Source organism: Capsaspora owczarzaki (assembly GCF_000151315.2).
Source record: "Capsaspora owczarzaki ATCC 30864 unplaced genomic scaffold supercont2.5, whole genome shotgun sequence".
In the NCBI taxonomy this organism is placed as follows: domain Eukaryota; class Filasterea; order Ministeriida; family Capsasporidae; genus Capsaspora; species Capsaspora owczarzaki.
In genome coordinates this window covers 435,734-455,972 of record NW_011887296.1, presented here as the reverse complement: position 1 = coordinate 455,972, position 20,239 = coordinate 435,734, and the positions used below count along the sequence as shown (strand labels likewise).

At 54.6% G+C, this 20,239-nt stretch overlaps 6 protein-coding genes across 6 annotated transcripts; all 6 read left to right on the top strand.

The window, feature by feature from the left end:
* Positions 1-252: 252 nt before the first annotated feature.
* CAOG_03580 (Setd1a protein) lies at positions 253-4,965 on the top strand (the record flags this gene model as incomplete). The annotated part of the gene is made up of 5 exons (XM_004363251.2): positions 253-423; positions 845-931; positions 1,007-1,277; positions 1,358-4,530; positions 4,697-4,965. 5 exons carry the CDS (start codon positions 253-255, stop codon positions 4,868-4,870), a joined length of 3,876 nt encoding a protein of 1,291 aa, XP_004363308.2. The 3' UTR covers positions 4,871-4,965.
* Positions 4,966-5,831: 866 nt separating this feature from the next.
* CAOG_03579 (MAP protein kinase) lies at positions 5,832-11,041 on the top strand. The gene is made up of 7 exons (XM_004363250.2): positions 5,832-6,412; positions 6,514-6,563; positions 6,685-6,811; positions 6,936-9,938; positions 10,052-10,482; positions 10,573-10,737; positions 10,856-11,041. The coding sequence occupies exons 1-7, from the start codon at positions 5,996-5,998 to the stop codon at positions 10,923-10,925; spliced, it is 4,263 nt and encodes a 1,420-aa protein (XP_004363307.2). The 5' UTR covers positions 5,832-5,995; the 3' UTR covers positions 10,926-11,041.
* A 41-nt stretch (positions 11,042-11,082) lies between these two features.
* On the top strand, positions 11,083-14,994 carry CAOG_03578 (hypothetical protein). Its single transcript, XM_004363249.2, has 3 exons — positions 11,083-11,623; positions 12,297-14,057; positions 14,243-14,994. The coding sequence occupies exons 1-3, from the start codon at positions 11,105-11,107 to the stop codon at positions 14,792-14,794; spliced, it is 2,832 nt and encodes a 943-aa protein (XP_004363306.2). The 5' UTR covers positions 11,083-11,104; the 3' UTR covers positions 14,795-14,994.
* Positions 14,995-15,197: 203 nt separating this feature from the next.
* CAOG_03577 (UDP-N-acetylglucosamine 2-epimerase) lies at positions 15,198-16,712 on the top strand (the record flags this gene model as incomplete). The annotated part of the gene is made up of 1 exon (XM_004363248.1): positions 15,198-16,712. The coding sequence occupies one exon, from the start codon at positions 15,198-15,200 to the stop codon at positions 16,710-16,712; it is 1,515 nt and encodes a 504-aa protein (XP_004363305.1).
* A 255-nt stretch (positions 16,713-16,967) lies between these two features.
* CAOG_03576 (translation initiation factor SUI1) lies at positions 16,968-18,359 on the top strand. Its single transcript, XM_004363247.2, has 2 exons — positions 16,968-17,012; positions 17,770-18,359. The coding sequence occupies exons 1-2, from the start codon at positions 16,976-16,978 to the stop codon at positions 18,066-18,068; spliced, it is 336 nt and encodes a 111-aa protein (XP_004363304.1). The 5' UTR covers positions 16,968-16,975; the 3' UTR covers positions 18,069-18,359.
* A 357-nt stretch (positions 18,360-18,716) lies between these two features.
* On the top strand, positions 18,717-20,194 carry CAOG_08724 (hypothetical protein; the record flags this gene model as incomplete). The annotated part of the gene is made up of 2 exons (XM_011272042.1): positions 18,717-18,726; positions 19,659-20,194. Coding segments are annotated over 2 exons (546 nt in total), but the record flags the coding sequence as incomplete, so codon positions are not given.
* Between the last annotated feature and the right edge of the window lie 45 nt (positions 20,195-20,239).

Sequence of the window (20,239 nt, the reverse complement as noted above, 5' to 3'; positions counted from 1 at the left end):
GCTCTGTGCCTCATGTTTCTTCGGCTAAATAACGAAATGACTCGGATGCGGAGAAAGATAGATAGATAGATAGAGAGAGACAAACACTCAGACGAGAATTTTGGCGCCACTCTTTTTTTTTTTTTTTTTTTTTTCTTGTTTTTAATTTTTTCAGCGCCACAAACGAGTCCTTGGAATAGAACTTGCCTCCTCCCCCCCCCCCACCTTCACTCGTGGCTCGCCTGTGCTTGACTGCTTCCCTTGTTGCCCCTCATGTCTGGATCTGCGCAGGACGATGCGGTCGCGCGTGGATCGGACGCACTGAAAGACGGTGCTGCCAATGAACCGTCGACAAAGGACTTCAAGGTGCTGGTTGATCCGGGTCTCTCGCACGACCGACATGCGCAGCTCGAGCGGCGATTCGACGGCATTGATCCAAAGACGGTAAGCACCCGAGTGACGTGGCGGTGGGGAAGGGAGAAGTCCTTGGGTTGTCCGCGCACTCGAGTATGAGCGCGCTGGTTCTGGTTCAGCAGCAGCATCGCTCGGTCTGCACAGCACCGTTCCCCCTGCTGGTGTTTGAGCAGCTGTAGTAGTAGCAGTAGCAGTAGCAGTAGTAGTAGTAGTCGGAGTCGGAGTAGAAGTCGCCACAGCAGGCGGCGTTGTGCGTCGGGCTTGATGATCTGCATTTCCGTTGAGCAGAGCTCACCGAACGCTCCACTCACCTTGCCGTCAGTCGTCGTCGGAATTAGCCAATCGATCTATCTGTCCATGCAATACGCGATGGATAGGAGCAACACTGAAAGAGATTGAAAATCGTTTCGTTCACTTCGAGTCTCGGTTTTGTTTGCTCCAAACCAACCAGAACACTCCCGTTACAGTTGTCGATCCCCGGCGTGGCAGGCCGCCACGGTATACCGCTACACTTGATTTGACAATTCCTCGATTTAAGGTCAGATAGCGGTGGGATGTTGTTGTCCGGCCTATTGGGGCAGATTTTCTGACCTGGCATTCGCATGGAGTACAGTTTGACGAGCACTCTGTCGGAGATGCCCCAAATCGCATCTTATTCCTGAGCGAATTGAACGACAATGTCGAGTCGTCCTTCCTTTTGGACGAGCTGCGGAAACTGGGCTCTGTGGAAACTGCCAAAGTACACCACCATCCGCAGACCGGACGGCATCTGGGGATAGCAAGTGTCGTCTTTCCGTCCGTTCGGGAATGCACCAGACTGCTGCCGTTGATAGATGGGCGCACCTTTATGGGCAAGCCAGTCAAAGCCGAGCTGGATGGCTCTGGTAAGGCCGATAAGTTGCGCACTCAAACACTTCATTCATTCACTCAATTCGGTTGTTGTTTTTGGTTTGTTTTTTTGTAGAGACTAAACGGCGAACAGAATACGCGAGACTGACAGGCACAGCAGCTGCGCCTCTCACCCAGGCTCCCGCTCCAACGCCGGCAACTCCTACGCCCCCACCAACATCACGACCCCCGCCATTACTATCGACACAACCACAGCAACCACCCCCGCCGCCACCACCACCAACGCAACTGCCAGAGCTCCCTCCGCCACCACCTCCGCCAACTGAGCCCGCGCGGCTGGCATCTCGCTGGGGCCAAACGCCCGCCGACACTGCGCCGCTGCTCGCCGAGCCACCCAAGCCTGCCGCACCCCCAAGTCGCTGGGGCCAAGGTCCTTTACAGAAGAAGCCTTCTGATGGCGGAGCTCCCGGTACGGGACTTTTGGAGTGGAAGCCGTCAACGTCTGGCTGGGATGACAGCGACGTCTCGACTGCTACGCCGATGGCGACATCCCACGCATCTAGTGCGGGTGACGCGCACGTCGGAAACAATCGATATGCCTCCGCCCAAAACCCAATTGCAATGGCTCCCGACTCCATCGAACGGCCAAACATCATTGTCAATGTCAATCCTCAGCTGCTCAGCCGCAAGTGGCTGGAGGACCGTTTCCGAAGCTTCTACGTCGTTAGCATTTATCAATCCCCCGGCGATCGCATCTGGATTGTCGAGTTTTTCAACCCGAACGATCGCGATCGCGCGCTGAACCGATTTGATCGAACCACCGTTGATGGCATTTATCTTTCCCTTAGTCGCGGTCCAATGGCGCCTGCGCCTGTGCCTGTGCCTGTGCCTGCTGCCCCACTTCTTGGCCTTCCTGGAACAATCCCTGTTGGATCAATGCCTGGTGGAAGTATCCCGACCCATGCACCTACCGGATTGCTTCCCACTCCCGGCGCAGCCAAGCCGCCGCTGGTTGCTGCACAACTCATCATGCCACCGCTACCACCTCTTCTGCCTCCACATCTGCTGCCTCCGCAGCCAGCACCAGTCATTCCCAAACTGCGTCCGCTTCTTCCGGAAGCGGCTGCGCCCCCTCCCGCGACCTCCTCATCCTCGTCCTCTGCATCCTCAAGCTCCAAACCATCTTCCTCTGCTGTGCCTCGCCAATCCACCACGATTCCTCCACTTTTACCTGCTTCCGCAGCCAAGCCCACTTCCAAACCAAGCCAACCCAGTCCTCGAAACGTGCCGAAAGAGTCTCTGGAGGAGCGTGTCATTAAAATTTTGCAGCAAGATCTCATTGCCGCCGTTGCCCGGGATTTACGAGCGCAGCATGTTGAGAAGCCTGCATTCAACAAGCTGCTCGAGTGGCGTGCAAAGCAAGCTGCAACCCTCAAAGATCCAAAGCGCTCAGGGGATGCCTCGCATTCGCACACCGCCGCCGCCACCGACAGCAACAACTCATTGACTGCCCAAAGCAACGGCGAAGCCCACTCGACGACTGCCGTCCCACCGGCCCGCACCGTGCCCTTGTTCCAAACTAATATTTTGGGACTCGGAGCATCGGGCGCGGCTGGACGCTCGGCAGTCTGGGCGTTGCCTTCCTTTCGCAAGCCGGGCGCGAGCGAAAGGCGCCAAGAGCACCAGCCATCCTCGTCGAGCGGCTCTGGTCTTTCCAGTCGTCTGGAACACGGACGACGCGGCTTTGATGCCGGGTCGCAGCGCAAGGATTCCACGCGTACCAAGCCATCCGCCAAGGAGCGGGGCTCGAAACCTGCTCGCCAATCGTCTTCGTCTGGCCGATCTGAGCGCCACGCCCGAGTCAGTGATAGTGAAGATGACGACGAGAGCGACGAGAGTAGCCAATCATCCTCGGAATCGAGTCTCGACAGTGATTCTGAAGACTCCCGTAGCGACGGCAAGTCCGCCAAGCAGACTCCTTCCAAGCACCTGCCTCACTCCAGCAAGCCATCAAAAGCGGAGGCTGCGGCGGAGGAGCAGAGCGTGCATGCCAACGCGCTCGCCAACCAAGGAACGCAAAAACGCCTCAAAGATGAAAAGTCCTCCGCTTCAAGTGCGCGTGGTGCCAAGCGCAAAGCGCACGAGCTTGATGACAATGATTCCGAGGCCGCAGGCCTTCCTGCTGCGGGCAAGCCTGACAGCAGGCCAAAGTCCTCCTCGCGGAAGCGCGCACACGAGGACGATCTGGACGCCGAAGCAGCTGCAGCATCTCTGGAGCCTCCGCCAGTCCTGCATGACTTGTTGCTCGATGACATCTCAAAACTCTCTGCTCTGCCGACTTCCGAGGGTGGGCTAGCCCGCCTCAAGCTCGCTGACGAGCAAATGTTTGCCTCGTTCAACGGCATGAGAATGGTTGTCTCGGACAACCCGTGGCACCAGCCCCATCTGGATGTCTCGCACCTTGATGAGGAAGACTCGTGGTACGCTGCAGCCGCTGCGCGCTATCTTGAAGCGCGTGGTATGGATGGTGGGGCGCAAGGCTTCAACGCGGCCGAGGAGGTGGAAGCGACCTGGCCGCTGAATTTGAGCAATCTGGAGCAGTATCTGTCGAACGCCGCCAAGCTCCCTGTGGCCTCGGATGCGCTCACGCACCAGGATAGGACACTCAAGAGGGCGCGCCTTCATGCAACGGGTAGTGCACGAAGTGAGGGCTTTTACAAACCCAGTCATGAAGACAAGAAGCTCGTGATGCACGGCGCGCCGGCGTACCTGACGGGCATTCCTGGCCTGAAGTTTGACAGCACTCTCCGAAATACAATGTACGCCGTCACTGGCGCGAGTGATGCAAGCCCGCAAACGCCTGGCACAAGCTCTGCAACCGTGTCGACGGCCTTGGCGTCGGGCAGCCCCAGCGTCTTGGGCATGGCCAACGCGTCAGTCAACCGTGCCAACCGGCTGCAGCTTCGCCAATTTGCGGCAGTGATTGAACAAGCAACAAACAGCGACACCTTCTCGCTGGATATGCTCAAGTCGCGCAAAAAGCTGCTCAAGTTCCAACGCTCTGGCATCCACGCATTTGGCCTCTTCTCGCAAGAAAACATTAGCGCCAACGACCTGGTTATCGAGTACGTTGGTGAGGTGATTCGCCAGTCAATCTCTGACATTCGCGAGCACCACTACGAGCGGCGTGGCATTGGCTCGAGCTACTTTTTCCGCATCGACGAAGATCACGTTGTTGACGCGACCTACAAGGGTAATCTGGCGCGCTTCATGAATCACTGTTGTGAGGTATGTTCATTGTTGAGTTTGAGTGCTCTTGGACACGCGGACGATACATTGCTCATTCAAATTTTTTTGTTTGTTTTTTTTTTGTTTGTTTTTTTGTTTTGTTGTCGTTTTTTTTTTTTTTCAATGCTCTCAATCTCTATCTGCCCCCCCCCCTAACTGTCTCCAGCCCAACTGCTATGCAAAGATTATCATGGTCGACGGGCACCAGCGAATCGTCATCTACTCGAAACGTGACATCAAGAAGGGTGAGGAAATCACCTACGACTACAAGTTCCCCTACGAAGAAAACAAGATTCCGTGTCTATGTGGCGCTGTCAACTGCAAAAAGTTCCTCAACTAACTGTGGAGGCTATTCCAGACGGGTTGATTGGCATTCCAAAGATCCCTGCATCTGCCTTTGTTTGAAATGGCTTGGTGCAACAAAACAGTTTCTGATTTTTTTTTTCGTTTCATTGAACAACCATGCAAATTATCGTCGACGATCCAGGGTGCTTGGCGTGCTTTGTAGGACTGAGCGCCATTTCGCGTTCACGTCTGAGAATCACAAATTGTTTGGTTAAAACCAGACTCTGCACAAACCGCCCACCTTCGTCCAGAGCACTATACCTTTTAGGTCTCGATAGTTATACGCCAGCACAGACAAATCCTGTCGTTCAGAGATTGAAGGCGGATGAGGGAATTTGTGAGCAGAGCGATGATGAGGAACAGGATTTTGGCGGGAAAAAAACCAAACAAGGGCTCGCGCACACGCACCTGTTCGATCGTCTCGCACATTGCTGACATGGCTTCAAGAGATGCTCGCACATCTTGCAGCATGGCGACCTCACTCATGCGTTCCTTGTGCTGTGAGGTGAGCAGGTGAGCGCAGTTGAACTCACTTCAGTGACGAGCTTATTGCCTCTCTCTCACTCACACTCTTGCTCTCTCTCAACACTTTAATGCCCAAAGCTGCTTCATTGTCAACAATCCACAGGACTTGATGACTCACCTCGGCCGCTGCCGACGACGTGGATGATGCCATCTCGGTCTGTACAATCTGATCCCTGGTCTTCTCGAGCGAAAAGCAGACTGGTTTTCTTGCGTGCGCGTTTTTTTGGTTCATTCCTACAAGTTTCCAATCGATCGAAATGAAGTCGTTGTTCTTCGTCTTCTTCTTCTTCTTCTTCTTTCATCGAATTTTCTCTTGTTCGATGTCTGCACTTTCCGAGCTTGCTGTCGTTTCTCATTCATTCATTTTCTATTTCTTTTCTTTTTTTTTTTTTTTTTCTTTTCTTTTTTTTTTTTTTTTCTTTTTTTTTTCTCTTTTTTTCTCTTTTTCTTGGACAGACGAGACGCACGCGCGCCCAGGCGCCCTTCCACTGTCGCTGACTCTTCCCTGCTTGTGTTTCCAATCACATCCTGCGACGGCTTTGAAGCGACAACGACGACGACGGCCTCGTACAGAAGCAACTGATCATCCATTTCCATGTCGCTGGACGGAGGAGACACGGTCGAGCCGCTCATGGCCGGACTCCCCGTCGGCAGCTTGCCAACATCGAACAGCCCGTTGGTAGGCTTTGGCAATGCACGGTCGGCGGCGGCGGCGGCGGCGGCTGCGACAAGCGAAGGAGGCGACGCACCCGGCAGCAGCAACCGACAATCCTTCACGGCTTTGCGCCCAATCTCGGTGGCAGCGCGGCAACCTGCCAACCCGCCGCAGTCCGCCCAGTCAGCCATGTACAACCCTCATCACCATCCCATGCAGCAGCCCCAGCCGCAGTCCCAGCCCCAGCTCGTGTGGCAGCCGCAAACCAATGCTAGCACCGCCAGCTCTGGACTTGGCTATGTTCCATTCCAGCAGCCGCAGCTCCCTCTCACAGCTGTTCAGCTCATCAAGAAAGAGGTTGGTACATTTGGACCGTTTTGTTTTCTGGGGTGTGCGCAGATGGTGGATAGAGTGACCAGAACAACTCAGCACCACTCGCCGATTTTTGTACTCTGCAGCAAGGGAAGACGAGCATCAAGTTCAAGTGCCAGTATCAAACAGAGCGGAGGTTAGAAAAACTTGTCATCATCATAGGCAGCACAAAAGCTATGATTTTTACTTTTGAGGGGGAGGTGCAGGAGTCGGGAGGCAAGGTTTTTGACATCTTTATCGACTCTTGTGCTGTGCAGAGTGTTTTCGTTGGATCGGCCACCAAGTTACCAAAAGCTCAAAGAGCGCATCAGCGAGACCTTCTCATCCGACGGATCCAGCAAGTTGAACATGGCTGATATTGCCGTCACCTTCTGTTCATTCGAGGCGAGTCATCCGTTTGTGTGCATCGGTTTGGTTTTTTTTTTTTTTTTGTTTTTTGGTTCGTTTTTCCACACCTCTCACGCTCCGATTTGACTTTTGTTGTTTTTTGGTTGTTGTGCATCTGTAGACGGATGTGCTCGAAATCAAGTCACAATACGAACTGGATCAAGCAGTGATGAACTTTGACAAGGACTTGGAGCACTCGCAATTGAAACTCCAACTCATTCCGGCAGTTCCAAAGGTCGCACCGAGCAGCTCTTTTGCGCACTCGCGGAGCAACTCAATGCCGTCTCGCAATCCGCTACGAAGCTCCCGGCCATCCATTACCAATCCACAAGTCTTTGAAGCTCCTTCCAACCCGCAATCGAGCGACTCGCTCTCACCTCGATCTCACGCGTCGCCACCTCAGACGCTCGGTCGCCACCTGGCAAGAGCCGGGCTTTCGACTAGCTCAGAGTTTCAACGGCATGCATTAGAGCAGCGTGTAGATCGCCAACAATCGATGAAGGCGAGCGATACAGCAATGTTGCAACGTCTGCTGGCCGACGCTTTTGCCGAACCTGCAGCGAGCTCTGTCCCAGCGCCGACCTCCACCTACCTGCAGCCCGCAGCTTCGGTAGTTCGGCGAACATCGCTCGAGGTCTTGCCTGAGTCCGTTCCACCAACACCAACAATAGCAGACAATGCTGAATTGTCGCTACCCGACAAGATCGCCAAACCAGCTGGGCCTGTTGTCCCGGGAGCAGCACGCCTACGGGGCGCAGTTCCACGGCAACAGTCCCTCCCAACGTCTGTCTCTGATTCTGGCAGCTTTTCGAACGATGGTAGCAGCCACCCCTCGCAGGAGGGGTCTGCATCGAGCCCTTCCACGATAATAGGCCAGTCGGAACCTCGGACGTCAGCGCCAGCGCCAGCGGCTCCCGTATCTCTGTCGAATGCTCCACCAAGTAGTCGTTCTCGCTTAATTGCACCTGGAATACGCCCTCGGTCCCGGTCGTATACGGAAGGGCGCCCGTTTGTCGATGCAGAACACCAGCGACCGCTGCTCCCTCTCGACGCCATCGCCGCCAGCCCACTGCCGCCCAAGAATTCATCCGTTCACCCAGGGTTTGACAGCACTTCTGGGTTGACACGAGTCCGAGCGCTATTATTTGACCCGCCTGTCAAAGAAGGCCTGTCGATTGGACCGGCATTGCTGGCCTCCTCGGTTCCTGCCATGCCGACAGTTACGTCGACTGCTGCTGCTGCTGCTGCTGCTGCTGCTACGACCGCAGCGGTCACATCTGCCGGCTTATCGTCCGCGCCATCGAGCGAGACGCTGGCGTTGCCGAATGGAACATCGCCGCAGCTTACGCTTCTTCCAGTGGGCGCCACGGTGCTCGCTCGACGTCGAAGTCTGGGCAATGTCAACTCTACACCCTCCCGACCCGTGTCGATCGTGTCATTCCCGTCGAACTCGAGACTGGATAGTCCTCCTGATCGTGATGCTTCCGCGCCCAACTCGCCTCCCCCTGGTTTCATCAGCCAACAGCGACGCTCATCCATCCCACCCGAGGTGAGCAGCGAAAATTTCCTTGCCTTGTTTCGCGCGTCTTCCGGATCCAACATGGCCCAGTACGACAGCGGTGTGGGCCATGATACAGAGCGAGCTGACGTTGGAAATCGTGCAAGACTCGCCGTTGAAACTGAAGCAGGCCCCGACGCCGGTGGCCAATTCATCGCCGACCATGACGATGACGAGGATTCACACGTGCATCAGAATGGACTACCTGCGCACCACCTACACTTCCGCGTCGGCTCAAGCTCCACCCTTGGCGAAGCACCAGACTCGGAAAGCGACGCAGCAGGAGACGCTTACGGGAGCTCGGGCAGCGTGAATTTTGCCGATACTGAGCCCACCGAGCGTCGCTCTTCGAGACCAACCTCGTTCCTGGCGCGAAGCTCGTTCAACGGCGTTCCATCCGAGTTAGCAGAAACGCCTGTGCCAGCCCCGACCAGAGGCATCATGCTTGGCGGATCGCTCGTTCCTGCTCCGTCCACGTTTGCACGTTCTCTCAGTGCTCCATCCATCGACGTGCACGCAGGTCTCCCCGCTGTGCCAGCTGCAGCTGCGCAGTTCCACCATCCCGCCCAGGTTCCTGTCGGTGCCGCGGGAACTGGATTCTCTGCAGGCACTGTCGCCGGCGGCTGGCATCCAGCGCCTCCTCACTCCTTTGCTCAGACGTTCCTGCCGCAGCAGTCAGTGGCGCAGCCCCCAGGCGGTATCATTCCGCAACTCGCGGACGAGGAGCCGCCGCTTGAGCCCTTCCGCCCTCGAGGGCTCACCGATTCAGCCGTTCGGCCCCGACCGGCGCTGAATGTGAGCACTCTGGCTGCCGGGGGAGGTCAGCAGACGTTGGTTGCTGGTCGGAACAATGCACCCGTGCATCTAGCTCAAGCGTCGATCGGCCAATCCCCTGCTGAATTTTTCCGCGAAGAAGACGAAGACTCTTCTGCATTGACGCCCATTCGGTCTCGTGCCGCGTCCCAACCATCCCGCGCGGCGATGATTGCTTCGTCTCACCAGCCTCCAGCAGCCCAGTCAGCATTTATGCTTCAGCAGCAGTATCTGCAGCAGCAACAGCAACTACAACAGCAGCAGCAACTACAACAACAACAACAACAACAACAACAACAACAACAACAACAACAACAACAACAACAACAACAACAACAACAACTGCTGATGCAGTATCAGCAGCAACAGCAGCAGCAGCCTTCCTACATGCAGCATCACCCTGCTCTTCGGCAGCCGCCACAGCAGCAGCAGCAGCAGCAGCAGCAAGGTGTGCCTTTCATCGCACCGCAATTTGAACAACCGCGAGCCCAACCCGCTGCCACGCAGCTAGCGCTTCAAGAGCGCGCTCTTCAGCAGCAGCAACAGCAGCAGCAGCAGCAAGCACAGCAGTTTACAGGCTCGTTTGGTGCGCTGCCGCAGGGAGAGCGTCGCAAGCCAGTTCGCTGGCGAATGGATCGGTTGCTCGGCGCTGGCGGGTTTGGCCAAGTGTTTTTGTGTGTGGACGAGGACACTGGCGCTTTTTTGGCTGTCAAAACGGTCGATTACACGGCCGGTGGCATGGACATGACGAAGGTTGGTCGATACTATGACTGAAATAATTTTTTTGCTCGTTGCACTGCATCGTTGTTGACTCACATCGTCTGCAAATTCCATTTGCCCCACGCCACTACAACTTGTACTCTTAGGAACTCGAATCGCTGGAATCGGAAATTGCTCTGTTGAAGAATCTGCGACACGATTCCATTGTGCAGTATTTCGGAACGGAGCGCACCGACAAGCGCCTGTGCATTTTCTTGGAGTACATGCCTGGTGGCTCCATCGCAACACAGCTCAAAGTGGTTGGTCCTTTTGCGGAAGACCGCGTTGTTCGCTACACGCGTCAAATTCTGCGAGGCTTGCAATATTTGCACTCGCACATGATTGTGCATCGGGACATCAAGGGTGCCAACATTCTGCTCGACTCTGGCGACAATGTTAAACTGGCAGACTTTGGCGCATCCAAACGCTTGCAAAGCATCCGAATCATGTCCAACTGCAAGTCTCAAGTTGGCACGCCCTATTGGATGGCACCAGAGGTTGTCAATGGCTCGGGCTACGGACGCAAGTCAGATATTTGGTAGGTCGTGCTTGAAGTCTTGTGTGGTTTGCTCGGCGAAGGAGGGGGGGTTGTTTTGGTTTCTAAGCCATCGCTCTTGTCACTTTGCAGGAGCCTTGGCTGCACCATCATCGAAATGTTCACCGGCCGCCCGCCGTGGTCGGAACTGGAACCCCTCGCTGCATTGTTCCGTATTGGCACGGCCACTGGTCCGCCGCCGCTTCCGCTTCATCTGAGCACTCCAGCCTCCCAATTCTTGCTTCTCTGCTTGCAACGGTGAGTTTGTGTGCGAAATGTGGCTTTGCTCCTCGTTCGGACGTGAGCACTCATTGTTTTTTCTGTTTTTTTTTTTTTTCGGTTTTCGTTTGGTGACGCTGTTTTGTCGTGGTTTCAGAGACAATGGCCAACGCTTGTCTGCAGAAGGCCTCCAAACGCTGTCCTGGATGACCCAACCACGCGAATGAGCTGCTTGTTTGTTTTCGGCTCTCGTAACATTGTTTCTTCTGTTCGCCCTCTCCCTCCCTTGCCTGTGTACATTTATTTAATACTGTAGAATTCATATTGTTTTAGTGGACAACAGAACATTTTTCATTTTTGTTTTTCTCAGTCTTTTTTTTTTTCCGTGACTCTATTTTAGTGTGAAATGATGCTAAAGCCCAACGCGCAACCACGGCGCACAGGCCAGGCAGCGTCCTCTGCCCCGCCACTATCGCACTTGCAGGCATCACATCAGAGCGCACACCACTCACGCGTCGCGTCCGCTGTGGCGACGGCGTCCCACGCGAGCAACAAGAGCAGCCATGGCAAAGGCCGCAGCACGACGCCCGCCTCGCCGCCCAAGCGCAGCCGCACATCGTCCAGCTCCAGCGACGCACACACAGCGCGGGTCCAAGCATCCAGCAGCGACGCCATCAGTAGCAGCAGCACCAGCAGCAGCAGCGACCTCGACGACAGCGACGATGAAGCCATGCGTGCAACTCCGACACGGACCAGGATTGCTCAGACCTCTTCTTCTGTCAGCGGGCGCGCAACACAACAACAACAGCAGCACCTGCTGCCACAGACAACAGCCACCCTGCCCCAGTCGCAATCGCCGTCCACGCCCCACGGCGCAGAGATTGTCGGCGCGTACATTGTCGAAGCGATTGCCGAACGCCAATCGGTGAGTGCTCGTGTATGATTTTTTTTTTTTTTTTTTTTTTTTTTTGGCTTGCGTTTTGGCTGGATGCTGCTCCCAAATAGACCACCACCAGGCTGGTTTGGAGCCCCTCCCAATTGCAATCGGACGCAAGTGATAGAGTGTAGCTCGCAAGCGATGCTGTGGTTGTCTCCAGTGTGAGGCGGGAATGGGGGGGCGAGCAAAAAAAGCAGCGGCGGACTCGTGTTTCCCGCGTGTGGCGCTCTTCGCTCACACCATGAGGTCCACCCTTCGCTGGCCACCGCCCACCCACTTCTGCAAGCATGAGTCGGGCGGATGGGAGGTCGAAAAGCAGTGCTCCGTGGTGGTGCACGAAATGCTCGCACGTTGGCCTTTCCATGGCGGAGAGTCCATTGCGTTGCCAATGCATTGCGCAGCATTTTGGCTCATGTCCGTTTTGGAGCGTCATGTTGCGCGAAGGTGGAAACCAAAGACAGTGTCTTCTTCTTTTTCTTCTTCTTCTTTGTGGTTGTGATGGTGGACCAGACGCAATAAGTCACGTTCAGCAAGTTCCGTTGCTGTTGATTGTGCAATGGAGGGATTCAGTTCGTCATCATCATCACCTTCCATTCGCGTGAACAACTCTCACTCACTTTGCAACAAATGCCCGTTTGTCGTTGTTTGCGAATCATCACAGGGCAACCCACAACGGTACAAGGACTTGATCGCCAAGGTGGCCATGGCCAGGGAAAATGCAAAGTCCGACCCGACCGCGATGGAGCGCTGGCTCCAAGGCCTCACGGTGTGCGTTTCAGTGCTGAACGAGAAGTGCCATGAGTTGGTCAACGCAGCCCTGTCGGTCGAATGGGTTGGCCAAAACGACGAGTTTGTCGAAACCTACATTGTCTTCCTCGACATGTTGCTGTCGGCGCATGCGTTCTATGCCATTCCATCGCTCAAGCTCCTTGTTCGGGGATTCTTTCCACGGTCCGACCTCGACACAAATCTCACCTCGTCAGCTGCTGCAGTCGCTGCGGCTGCTGGTGCTGTTGCTGCTGCCGCTGCAGTTGAATCTCACACGACCGAAGCCGCTGCCTCGCTGCACCAACCACCACCACCACCACCACCAACAGAGTCGACCGCTGCGAGCGCAGGCAACAGCGGACCGCTGCCACTGCCCGCCGACAACACATTCGCCATTGCTGCGCTCAACGTCGTGTCGCAGCGAACCCATATTGCCATTTCGACCGTCATTGCACGCGTGCCTACAAGTCTCGGGACGTTGATGGCTGCCATTTGCGACGCCTTCCCGCATCGACGAAAGAGTGCAAACGACCACGAAGCCTTCCTGCGCAACATTCTGGTGCTGTCGCTCTACATTCCTCTTTTGCGCGAACAGATTGTCGAGCTGACGATTGATCGAATGCTCAAGATTGATGTCGAGATTCCTGCCGATCAAGACGACGACGCTGATGATGGTGACGACGACGACGACGATGACGACGACGACGATGAAGATGATGACGACGAGGAAGTCGATGATGAGAACGACGAGGCCGATGATGGCGAAGACAACGAGAGCGACGCCAACGACGAATCCGACAATGACGAGTCAGCCAGTGACGACAGCGACGACAGCGACGAAGACGGCAGCGCGGTCACTGCCCCCGAACGACTCTCGCCTGCGATGGAGATGGTCCAAAAGATGGATGGCATGATGCATCTGCTTTTCGAGTACATTGACACGTGTCGATTGGCGGTCAGCGGCGACCTGATCGTGTATGAACTTTTCACGATCCTGCTTCGCAACTTTGAGCACCGCATCCTGCCCACCCATCGCTCCCGCTTTGTGCAGTTCCTCCTCTTCCGTATTTGCAGCTTTGATCCTCGCCTGGCAGAGCTGTTTCTCGGCTTTATTTTGCAAAAGGCTCTCGTGGAAGGTGGCCATACGGCTATTCGGCAGTCTGCTGCGTCGTACATGGCCAGTTTTGTGGCGCGCGCCAAGTACCTTCCGCTTCCCATGGTGTGCAAGTGTCTGGAGGTCTCCTGCAACTGGCTCTTGCAGTATATTGAAGTGCACGAGCATAAGGTTGCTTCCGCAGAGCTCGTGAACGTTGCCCAGCACAGCGTCTTCTTCTACACGTGCCAAGCGGCCATGTACACCTTCTGCTACCGGCATGCCGAGCTACTCGCCCTTGAGAATGGCATTGCTTTCATCCAGCGATTGTGCTTCCAGCGAATCGTCGGCTGTCGCTTCAACCCTCTCAAAGTCGTTCTTCCCTACGTTGTGAAGGAGTTTGCCAAAATCACCCGAGCGTACGAACTCGTCTACTGCCATAACATTATCGATCGGAACAAGAAGATTGTTCTGCCGGCGTCCAGTGTTCTCGAAGCCTTCTTCCCCTTCGATCCCTATTCGCTCCGTCGCTCCAAGCGATATATTGAACCGTTTTATCAGGTATGCTGCTTGTTTTACTGCTTGGCTCTTGGTCATGCTGGGGTGTATTTGGGAGGTTGCTGTAGTTGGAGGCTTGTTGGTTTTGTGGGTATCGGAGTTGTTTTTGGTTTTTGTTGTTTTTTTTTTTCTGACCGTGGTGTTGGGGTTTGTTTCTTCTTTCGCTTTGGGTGGTTTTGCGACCACAGTACTGGAATGCCGCTGCGCTACCAAACCAAGTGAACGGCGACGACGACGATGACGACGACGATGACAACGATGAAGCCGCGCAAGACGACGACGACGACGACGATGTCGAGGAAGAACAAGACATGCTGAACTTGAGCACCGGCAGCATCAGTTCCAACCACAGTCAAACGGCAGGGAGCTATGATGACTCCATGTCCGCTGTAGCGATGGCGTTGAACGGCTCGACTTATGACGGTGGCAATTCCAAGTATCGTGCCAATCCTCGCGCGGGCTCGAGTTTGCTCGGCGCTACCACCACTCCGGGTCTTGGCAGCAGGAGTTTTGCGCTTGGTGCCGGTTTGGCCATTCCCCAAGTGGCACGCGACGTGTCGGCTGAGTATGAACCGTCGTCGGACGATATGATGATGATTACGCCCGATGGACATCAAAATAGCGGTGCTGCCCTCATGGCCATGCACTTCCAGCAACAGCAACAATTACAACGAGCAGCCAACTTGCCCGTCTTTTCGGCACCTGGCCGGCGCGCAGGGCGCAACTCGCGCGTCTTGTGAAAGCAGACTTGATTTTGTTTTTGTTGTTTGTTTTTTTTGTTGTTGTTGTTGTGTGTGTTCGCAATTCGTTTGTGATTCTTGCTTTTCGTTTGTTTGGTGGGTCTTCATTGCTTTGCCAAGCCCCCTTGCCTCTTCACACGCTTTGGTTGACTGGTTCAATTCATCGCAGTGATGTGGGTCCTGTTGGTCTCGTTCGCTAGTTTTTTTTTTTTTTTTTTTTTCGGTGCTTCCTTCTCTTCTCCCGCCTTTCGGGAGTGTTCATTTGTATTCGATACACCTTTTCTCATTCTCGCACCCCCGCTCCATTGTTGATGATGTGATTGCTTTTTGCATAGCATAGGCCAGTCCCCTCATTTCCATTTGTTTCTTGCTCTCTTGCTCCCTGAAGAGCTGCTCCACCACCATGCCCAGCTTTCGACTGCCCCCTTTCGTGCGCAAACCAACCGTGCTGGCGTTGGTGTTTATGCTTGAGCTGGTTGTCGCACTGGCGCTCTTGTCGTCCAGCACGGGCCTCAATGGCTGGAAACTCGGAAATCCCGCCCCCGACAACGTCGACGTCCAGCTCTCGGAGCAGCAGCCCGGCGCTTCCGGGGACGCAGTCTCGCCCCTGCCGGCTGCACTCGCTGCCCAGCTGCACCAGCTTGCCCAACATCGGCAGAACCAGGCGAGACGGCGACCGCTGGCACTCGTGTTTGTGGGCACGCGGCCGGAAGTGATCAAAATGGCACCGCTCGTGCACGAGATGCAGGAGAACTCGGTCAACAGCCACGTATTCGACACGATCGTGGTGAGCACTGGCCAGCATAGGGAAATGCTTGCGCAGACACTGCGCGGCTTTGACCTCAAGATTGATCTCGGCCTCAGTGTCATGCAGCACAACCAGAATCTGGGCGCGCTGTTCGCCGCCGTGGTCGCGCAGTCGACCGCCGTCATTGCGTCGCTGAGGCCCGAGGTGGTCCTGGTGCAAGGAGACACGTCGACTGCACTTGCGTGCGCCACGGCAGCCTACTACGAGCGCGTCCCAGTGGCCCACGTCGAGGCGGGGCTGCGGTCGTTCGACTTCAACCACCCATTCCCTGAGGAGATGAACCGTCGCGCAATCGATTCGTTTGCCACGTTCCACTTTGCGCCCACAGAATACGCTGCAGAAGCCATTCGGCGGGAAAACACGTGTGCGCGAAACATTGTTGTCACCGGCAACACGGGCGTGGACGCCGTGCTGGCGCGGTTGAACGCCGACCCGCCCGCTGCGGCGCGCCGCCTCATTGCCCAGCTGCAGACCTGCACCGGCGGTGCGTGCGATGTCAACGACGCTCCGCCTGTGATCATTCTCGTAACCAGCCATCGGCGAGAGAACCTTGGGGAGCCGCTGGAGTCGATCTGCCGCGCCGTCAAGCGCATTGTGGAAGACAACCCCGTCGTGCGCGTTGTGTTCCCCGTGCATCTCAATCCGAACGTGCAGAAAGTGGTTTTCGCGCACTTGAAGAATGTCGACCGCATCACGCTGACCGACCCGCTCGACTATGACGTCCTGACCTATCTTCTCCAGGAGGTCACCATCGTTCTCAGCGACTCGGGCGGCCTGCAAGAAGAGGCCGTGTCCATCGGCAAGCCGGTCGTGCTGCTGCGTCAAACAACTGAGCGTCCTGAGGGTGTCTACGCAGGCACCGTCCGGCTTGCTGGCACGAACGAGGATCGCGTTGTCAGCGACACGCAGAACGTGATTGACAACTTGGTCGAGTATCACCAACGCATCAAAGGCCAGAACGTCTTTGGTGATGGCGCAGCATCCGGACGAATTGCCAATGTCCTGCGCCAGTATCTCGCTGCTGATTCCGCGCAACGCCGAAAGTATCTTGCTCCCTGCACACAAGAGAAGCAAGCGGAATTGGCAAACGTTGTGTACGGCCACAGCTAATGAAAGCGCTCTTGTTGTTTTGTGTTTCTTGGTTTCCTTGGATGTCATTGCTCGATTCTTTGTTGTTCAGAATAACCCCATTAATCCTCTTCATCGTTGTTGCAGCTCGTCGTTGTGGTGTTGGGGATTTGCGCGGTGTTGGTACGGTCGTCGCCTTCCTTTCTCCCTTCCCACCCATCCCCGCTCGGTCCTAGACTTGACCAAGTATCTCGACCGTTTTCATTCCAAATTTGAACCATACCTTAGGTGCTCAGTCTTTCAACATGGCAACTATCCAGAACTTTGTGCCTTCGCGGCTCGGTAAGAAGCTCTTCCCATCCTCCGGCTCGCCCCCCCCCCTTCGTGCTCCGTCATTGGGCCTTTCGGATGCATGTCGCTGTCACTTTGCTGTGTTCATTGGATGGGACACCGAACGGACGGGCGGCTCGTGTGTCGTTTCGTTTTTGCGCCAGCATGTGTCGTCGTCCTTGTTCTGGTCGTTCAGCCCGAGCTCACCGTCGCTGCAAGTGTGCGACGGTCTGCCTTGTTCCGCCTCCGTTGTCAACAACGACGCCCTCTTCGTCTCTATTCGAACAGCGACGCCGAGCGACTCGCTGCTGACACGATGACGCTCTCTGTGTCGAAGACCGAGAACAGGAAGCTTTTTTTTTTTTTTTCGCTTCTTTTTTTTTTTTTTTTTTCTCCTTGTTCGTCTATCACTGATCGATAACAGAAAGGGGTGCTTGGTGGTTTGTGGCGTGGTGGGGTGCTTTTGTGATAGCATTTGCCTTTGGCTGATGAGCACCGCTGTTCCCGAACTGGATGTCTGGATGTCTACGACGATGATTGCGACACGCTTTTCACTTTTCTTTTTTTTTCTTTTTTTTTCTATGAAGTTTGCATTGGGCTTTTTTTTTTTTTTTTTTATGTGAGCCTTTTCAGCCTTTTCCGCCTTTTTCAGCTCTAATGCCGCAAACCATCCTCATTTGCTTGTCTTTGTGATTCTTTGTTGGCAACTGGCACTCACTTTTTTTTTCTTTTTGTTGTTGTTCTGTTTTGTTTGTTTTCGTGTTGGCAGACCCCTTTGCAAACGACCAGAGCGAGGACGCGCCTGGCGGCAACTACATTCACATCCGCATCCAGCAGCGTAACGGCCGCAAGACACTGACCACTGTCCAAGGCGTTGGCGAGGAGTTTGACAAGAAGAAGTTGGTCAAGGCGTTTAAGAAGGAGTTTGCCTGCAACGGCACCATTGTCGAGCATCCCGAGTACGGCGAAGTCATCCAACTTCAAGGCGATCAGCGTAACAGCATTTGCGAATTCCTTGTCAAGTTTGATCTTGCCAAGAAGGAGCAGCTCAAGGTCCACGGTTTCTAAAGTCCGAGCCCTTGTCTTCTCTTTTGTCTTCTTTTGTGTTTTTTCGGTTGTTTTGGATGTGTGTTGTGCTGCTACTTTTGACAGACACTTGATGTCTAACCCTCCATGCTCTACAGCTGCTGGTGGTTTGGTTTTTGCACGGCCACCGCGATCACCCCCTTTTGTGTGATTTGCCGGGTGAGAAATCCAAGCTGTGAATTTTTTTTTATTTTTTTTTTTACGATTTTTGACAAAATGTTCGAGGTCGTACAAAACGACAAAAACAAAACAAAAATAAACAAGTTGAAAGTTACTCGATTCGAGCAAGGGTTGTTGTATTCTGAGGCTCAGGAGCTGAGGTGTCCCTCGTGCTTTGAGCAGTGATGTCTGCAGACGAGCCAAATTTGGTCGACTGTCAACCCAAAAAAAAAAAAAAAAAAAAAACACGTCTCTCGCTCTCGCTCTTCTGAATCAGCCGACAGCTCTCCTGGTCCAACCATGTCGCAAAATCGCAATGGCACTCGCATGTTGCTCCATCCCGACCCAAAAGCTCACGAGTGAGACAACATCACATCATTGGGGGGGGGGGTTTTGCGCTTTTTCAAAAACCAAAAAATCATTCATTTTTTTTGCTTTTTTTTTTCTTTCTCTTTGAATTCAAAAGTCACAATGTCTCAAGGTGAGTGTGCTCTGGTGCCTTCCTCGCGCTCGCGATCCCCTGCACCACTCGATCGCCTCGGCATCGCTCCTCGTCGTGAGCAGTGCGCGAGTGCTGCTGAACAAGTGCGCGTCGTCAGGGCGGAGCAACATTTCGCCGCCGCAGTCTAGCCGGCTTTTTTTTTTTTCTCGTTTTTTTTTTTTTTTTTTTTTCGTTGGCTGCCTTTTTTTCTTTCCCCATCGCTGCCCTAGAGCAACATCGACGACCATCCACCACGGACTGTGGTAGACTGCTCGCTCTTGAGTCTCTCGGGAAAGTGGGGCTCTGTTGGCCACTGTCGGTGGGAGAGCGCGGCGCAGCAAAAGCGAGATCTCGCGTCTTGGCTCAATGCAATCCCAGCAACACACACAAAAAAAAAAAAAATCCAATCACGCCCCACATTCACGTTGAACGAGCATCCGCGGGCCGATGGAGCGCCTCGAACGAGAGTCGGAGGGAGCAAAGTCGGGCGCTGTTGTGTCATCGCTCTTTTCGCTCTTCCATCGGCACGATGCGTCCCGCAATGCGGTTTTTCCCAAACAGTCGAGCACAAAACAAAAAAAAAAAAAAAAAAAAATCCAAATCCAAAAAAAAAAAAAAAAAAAAAAAAAAAAAGGCTTTTTGGCAGGGATCGCGTCTTGAATCCACTCCTCGAGCGACGCCGCGTGTGCCCGCTCTTGCTGCAAATTGCTGGTTGTTCACTTTGTGGCAGACCCCATCGTTGCTGTCGATGTCTCGTTCGTTCACACGAGGTTGCGTTGGGGCCTTTTTTTTTTTTTTCTTTTTTCTTTTTATCATTCCAACCGCTTTTTTTTTTTTTTTGATTTAAATTTTTGCCTTTTTTTGTCTTTTTTTTTTTTTTTGTCATTTTGATTCTTGCGCTCATCTTCCGCTTGAAAAAAATCCTGACACAGAAAACTCGCTCACGGCCGTGGTCGCCCTCCTCGACCAGTACAAGGGCCAGTTGGGTGGCGTGGACGAGGCCTCGCTCAAGTCGCACCTGACCAGCCCTCGCTTCCAGGCGCTGTACGACATCCACCAGCAGGTCGGCGCGCATGGCAAGCAGAGCCTGGCTCCGTCGACCAACAACGCGCTCACGCTCGTCAAGGACTTTTTGACCGAGACGCTTGCAGGCAAGTCTGGCGCGCAGATCGAAGCGGTGCGTGCGCTGCTCAGCACGCCCCAGTTCCTGTCGGCTGTCATGGCGCACGACAAGATCGCCAACAAGGACTTTACGGCCGACACCAGCAAGCCCCGCATCATTATTCAGATTGCTGACGTGCCCGCGGAGAGCAAGCGCATCTCTGCCGTCCCGACTCCGATTGTCATTCCCACGCCTGCACCTGCACCTGCACCTGCACCCGTTCCCGCTCCCGCTCCCGCCCCGGTTGCTGTTGCCGCTCCTGTCGCTGCTGCTGCTGCTGTCGTTGCCGCCCCTGTTGCTGCTGTGGTAAAGACTGTCACTCCTGCTGCTCCGCGCGCTGCTCTGTGCTGC

Excerpts from the sequence above, each read along its gene's own strand:
- CAOG_03579 (XM_004363250.2), top strand. The coding sequence starts at position 5,996 with ATGTCGCTGGACGGAGGAGACACGGTCGAGCCGCTCATGGCCGGACTC. Across the intron at positions 6,812-6,935 it reads TCACCTTCTGTTCATTCGAG|ACGGATGTGCTCGAAATCAA; the intron begins GCGAGTCATCCG and ends GTGCATCTGTAG. Across the intron at positions 10,483-10,572 it reads GGACGCAAGTCAGATATTTG|GAGCCTTGGCTGCACCATCA; the intron begins GTAGGTCGTGCT and ends GTCACTTTGCAG.
- CAOG_03578 (XM_004363249.2), top strand. The coding sequence starts at position 11,105 with ATGATGCTAAAGCCCAACGCGCAACCACGGCGCACAGGCCAGGCAGCG. Across the intron at positions 11,624-12,296 it reads CGATTGCCGAACGCCAATCG|GGCAACCCACAACGGTACAA; the intron begins GTGAGTGCTCGT and ends GAATCATCACAG. Across the intron at positions 14,058-14,242 it reads ATATTGAACCGTTTTATCAG|TACTGGAATGCCGCTGCGCT; the intron begins GTATGCTGCTTG and ends TTGCGACCACAG.
- CAOG_03576 (XM_004363247.2), top strand. The coding sequence starts at position 16,976 with ATGGCAACTATCCAGAACTTTGTGCCTTCGCGGCTCG. Across the intron at positions 17,013-17,769 it reads CTTTGTGCCTTCGCGGCTCG|ACCCCTTTGCAAACGACCAG; the intron begins GTAAGAAGCTCT and ends TCGTGTTGGCAG.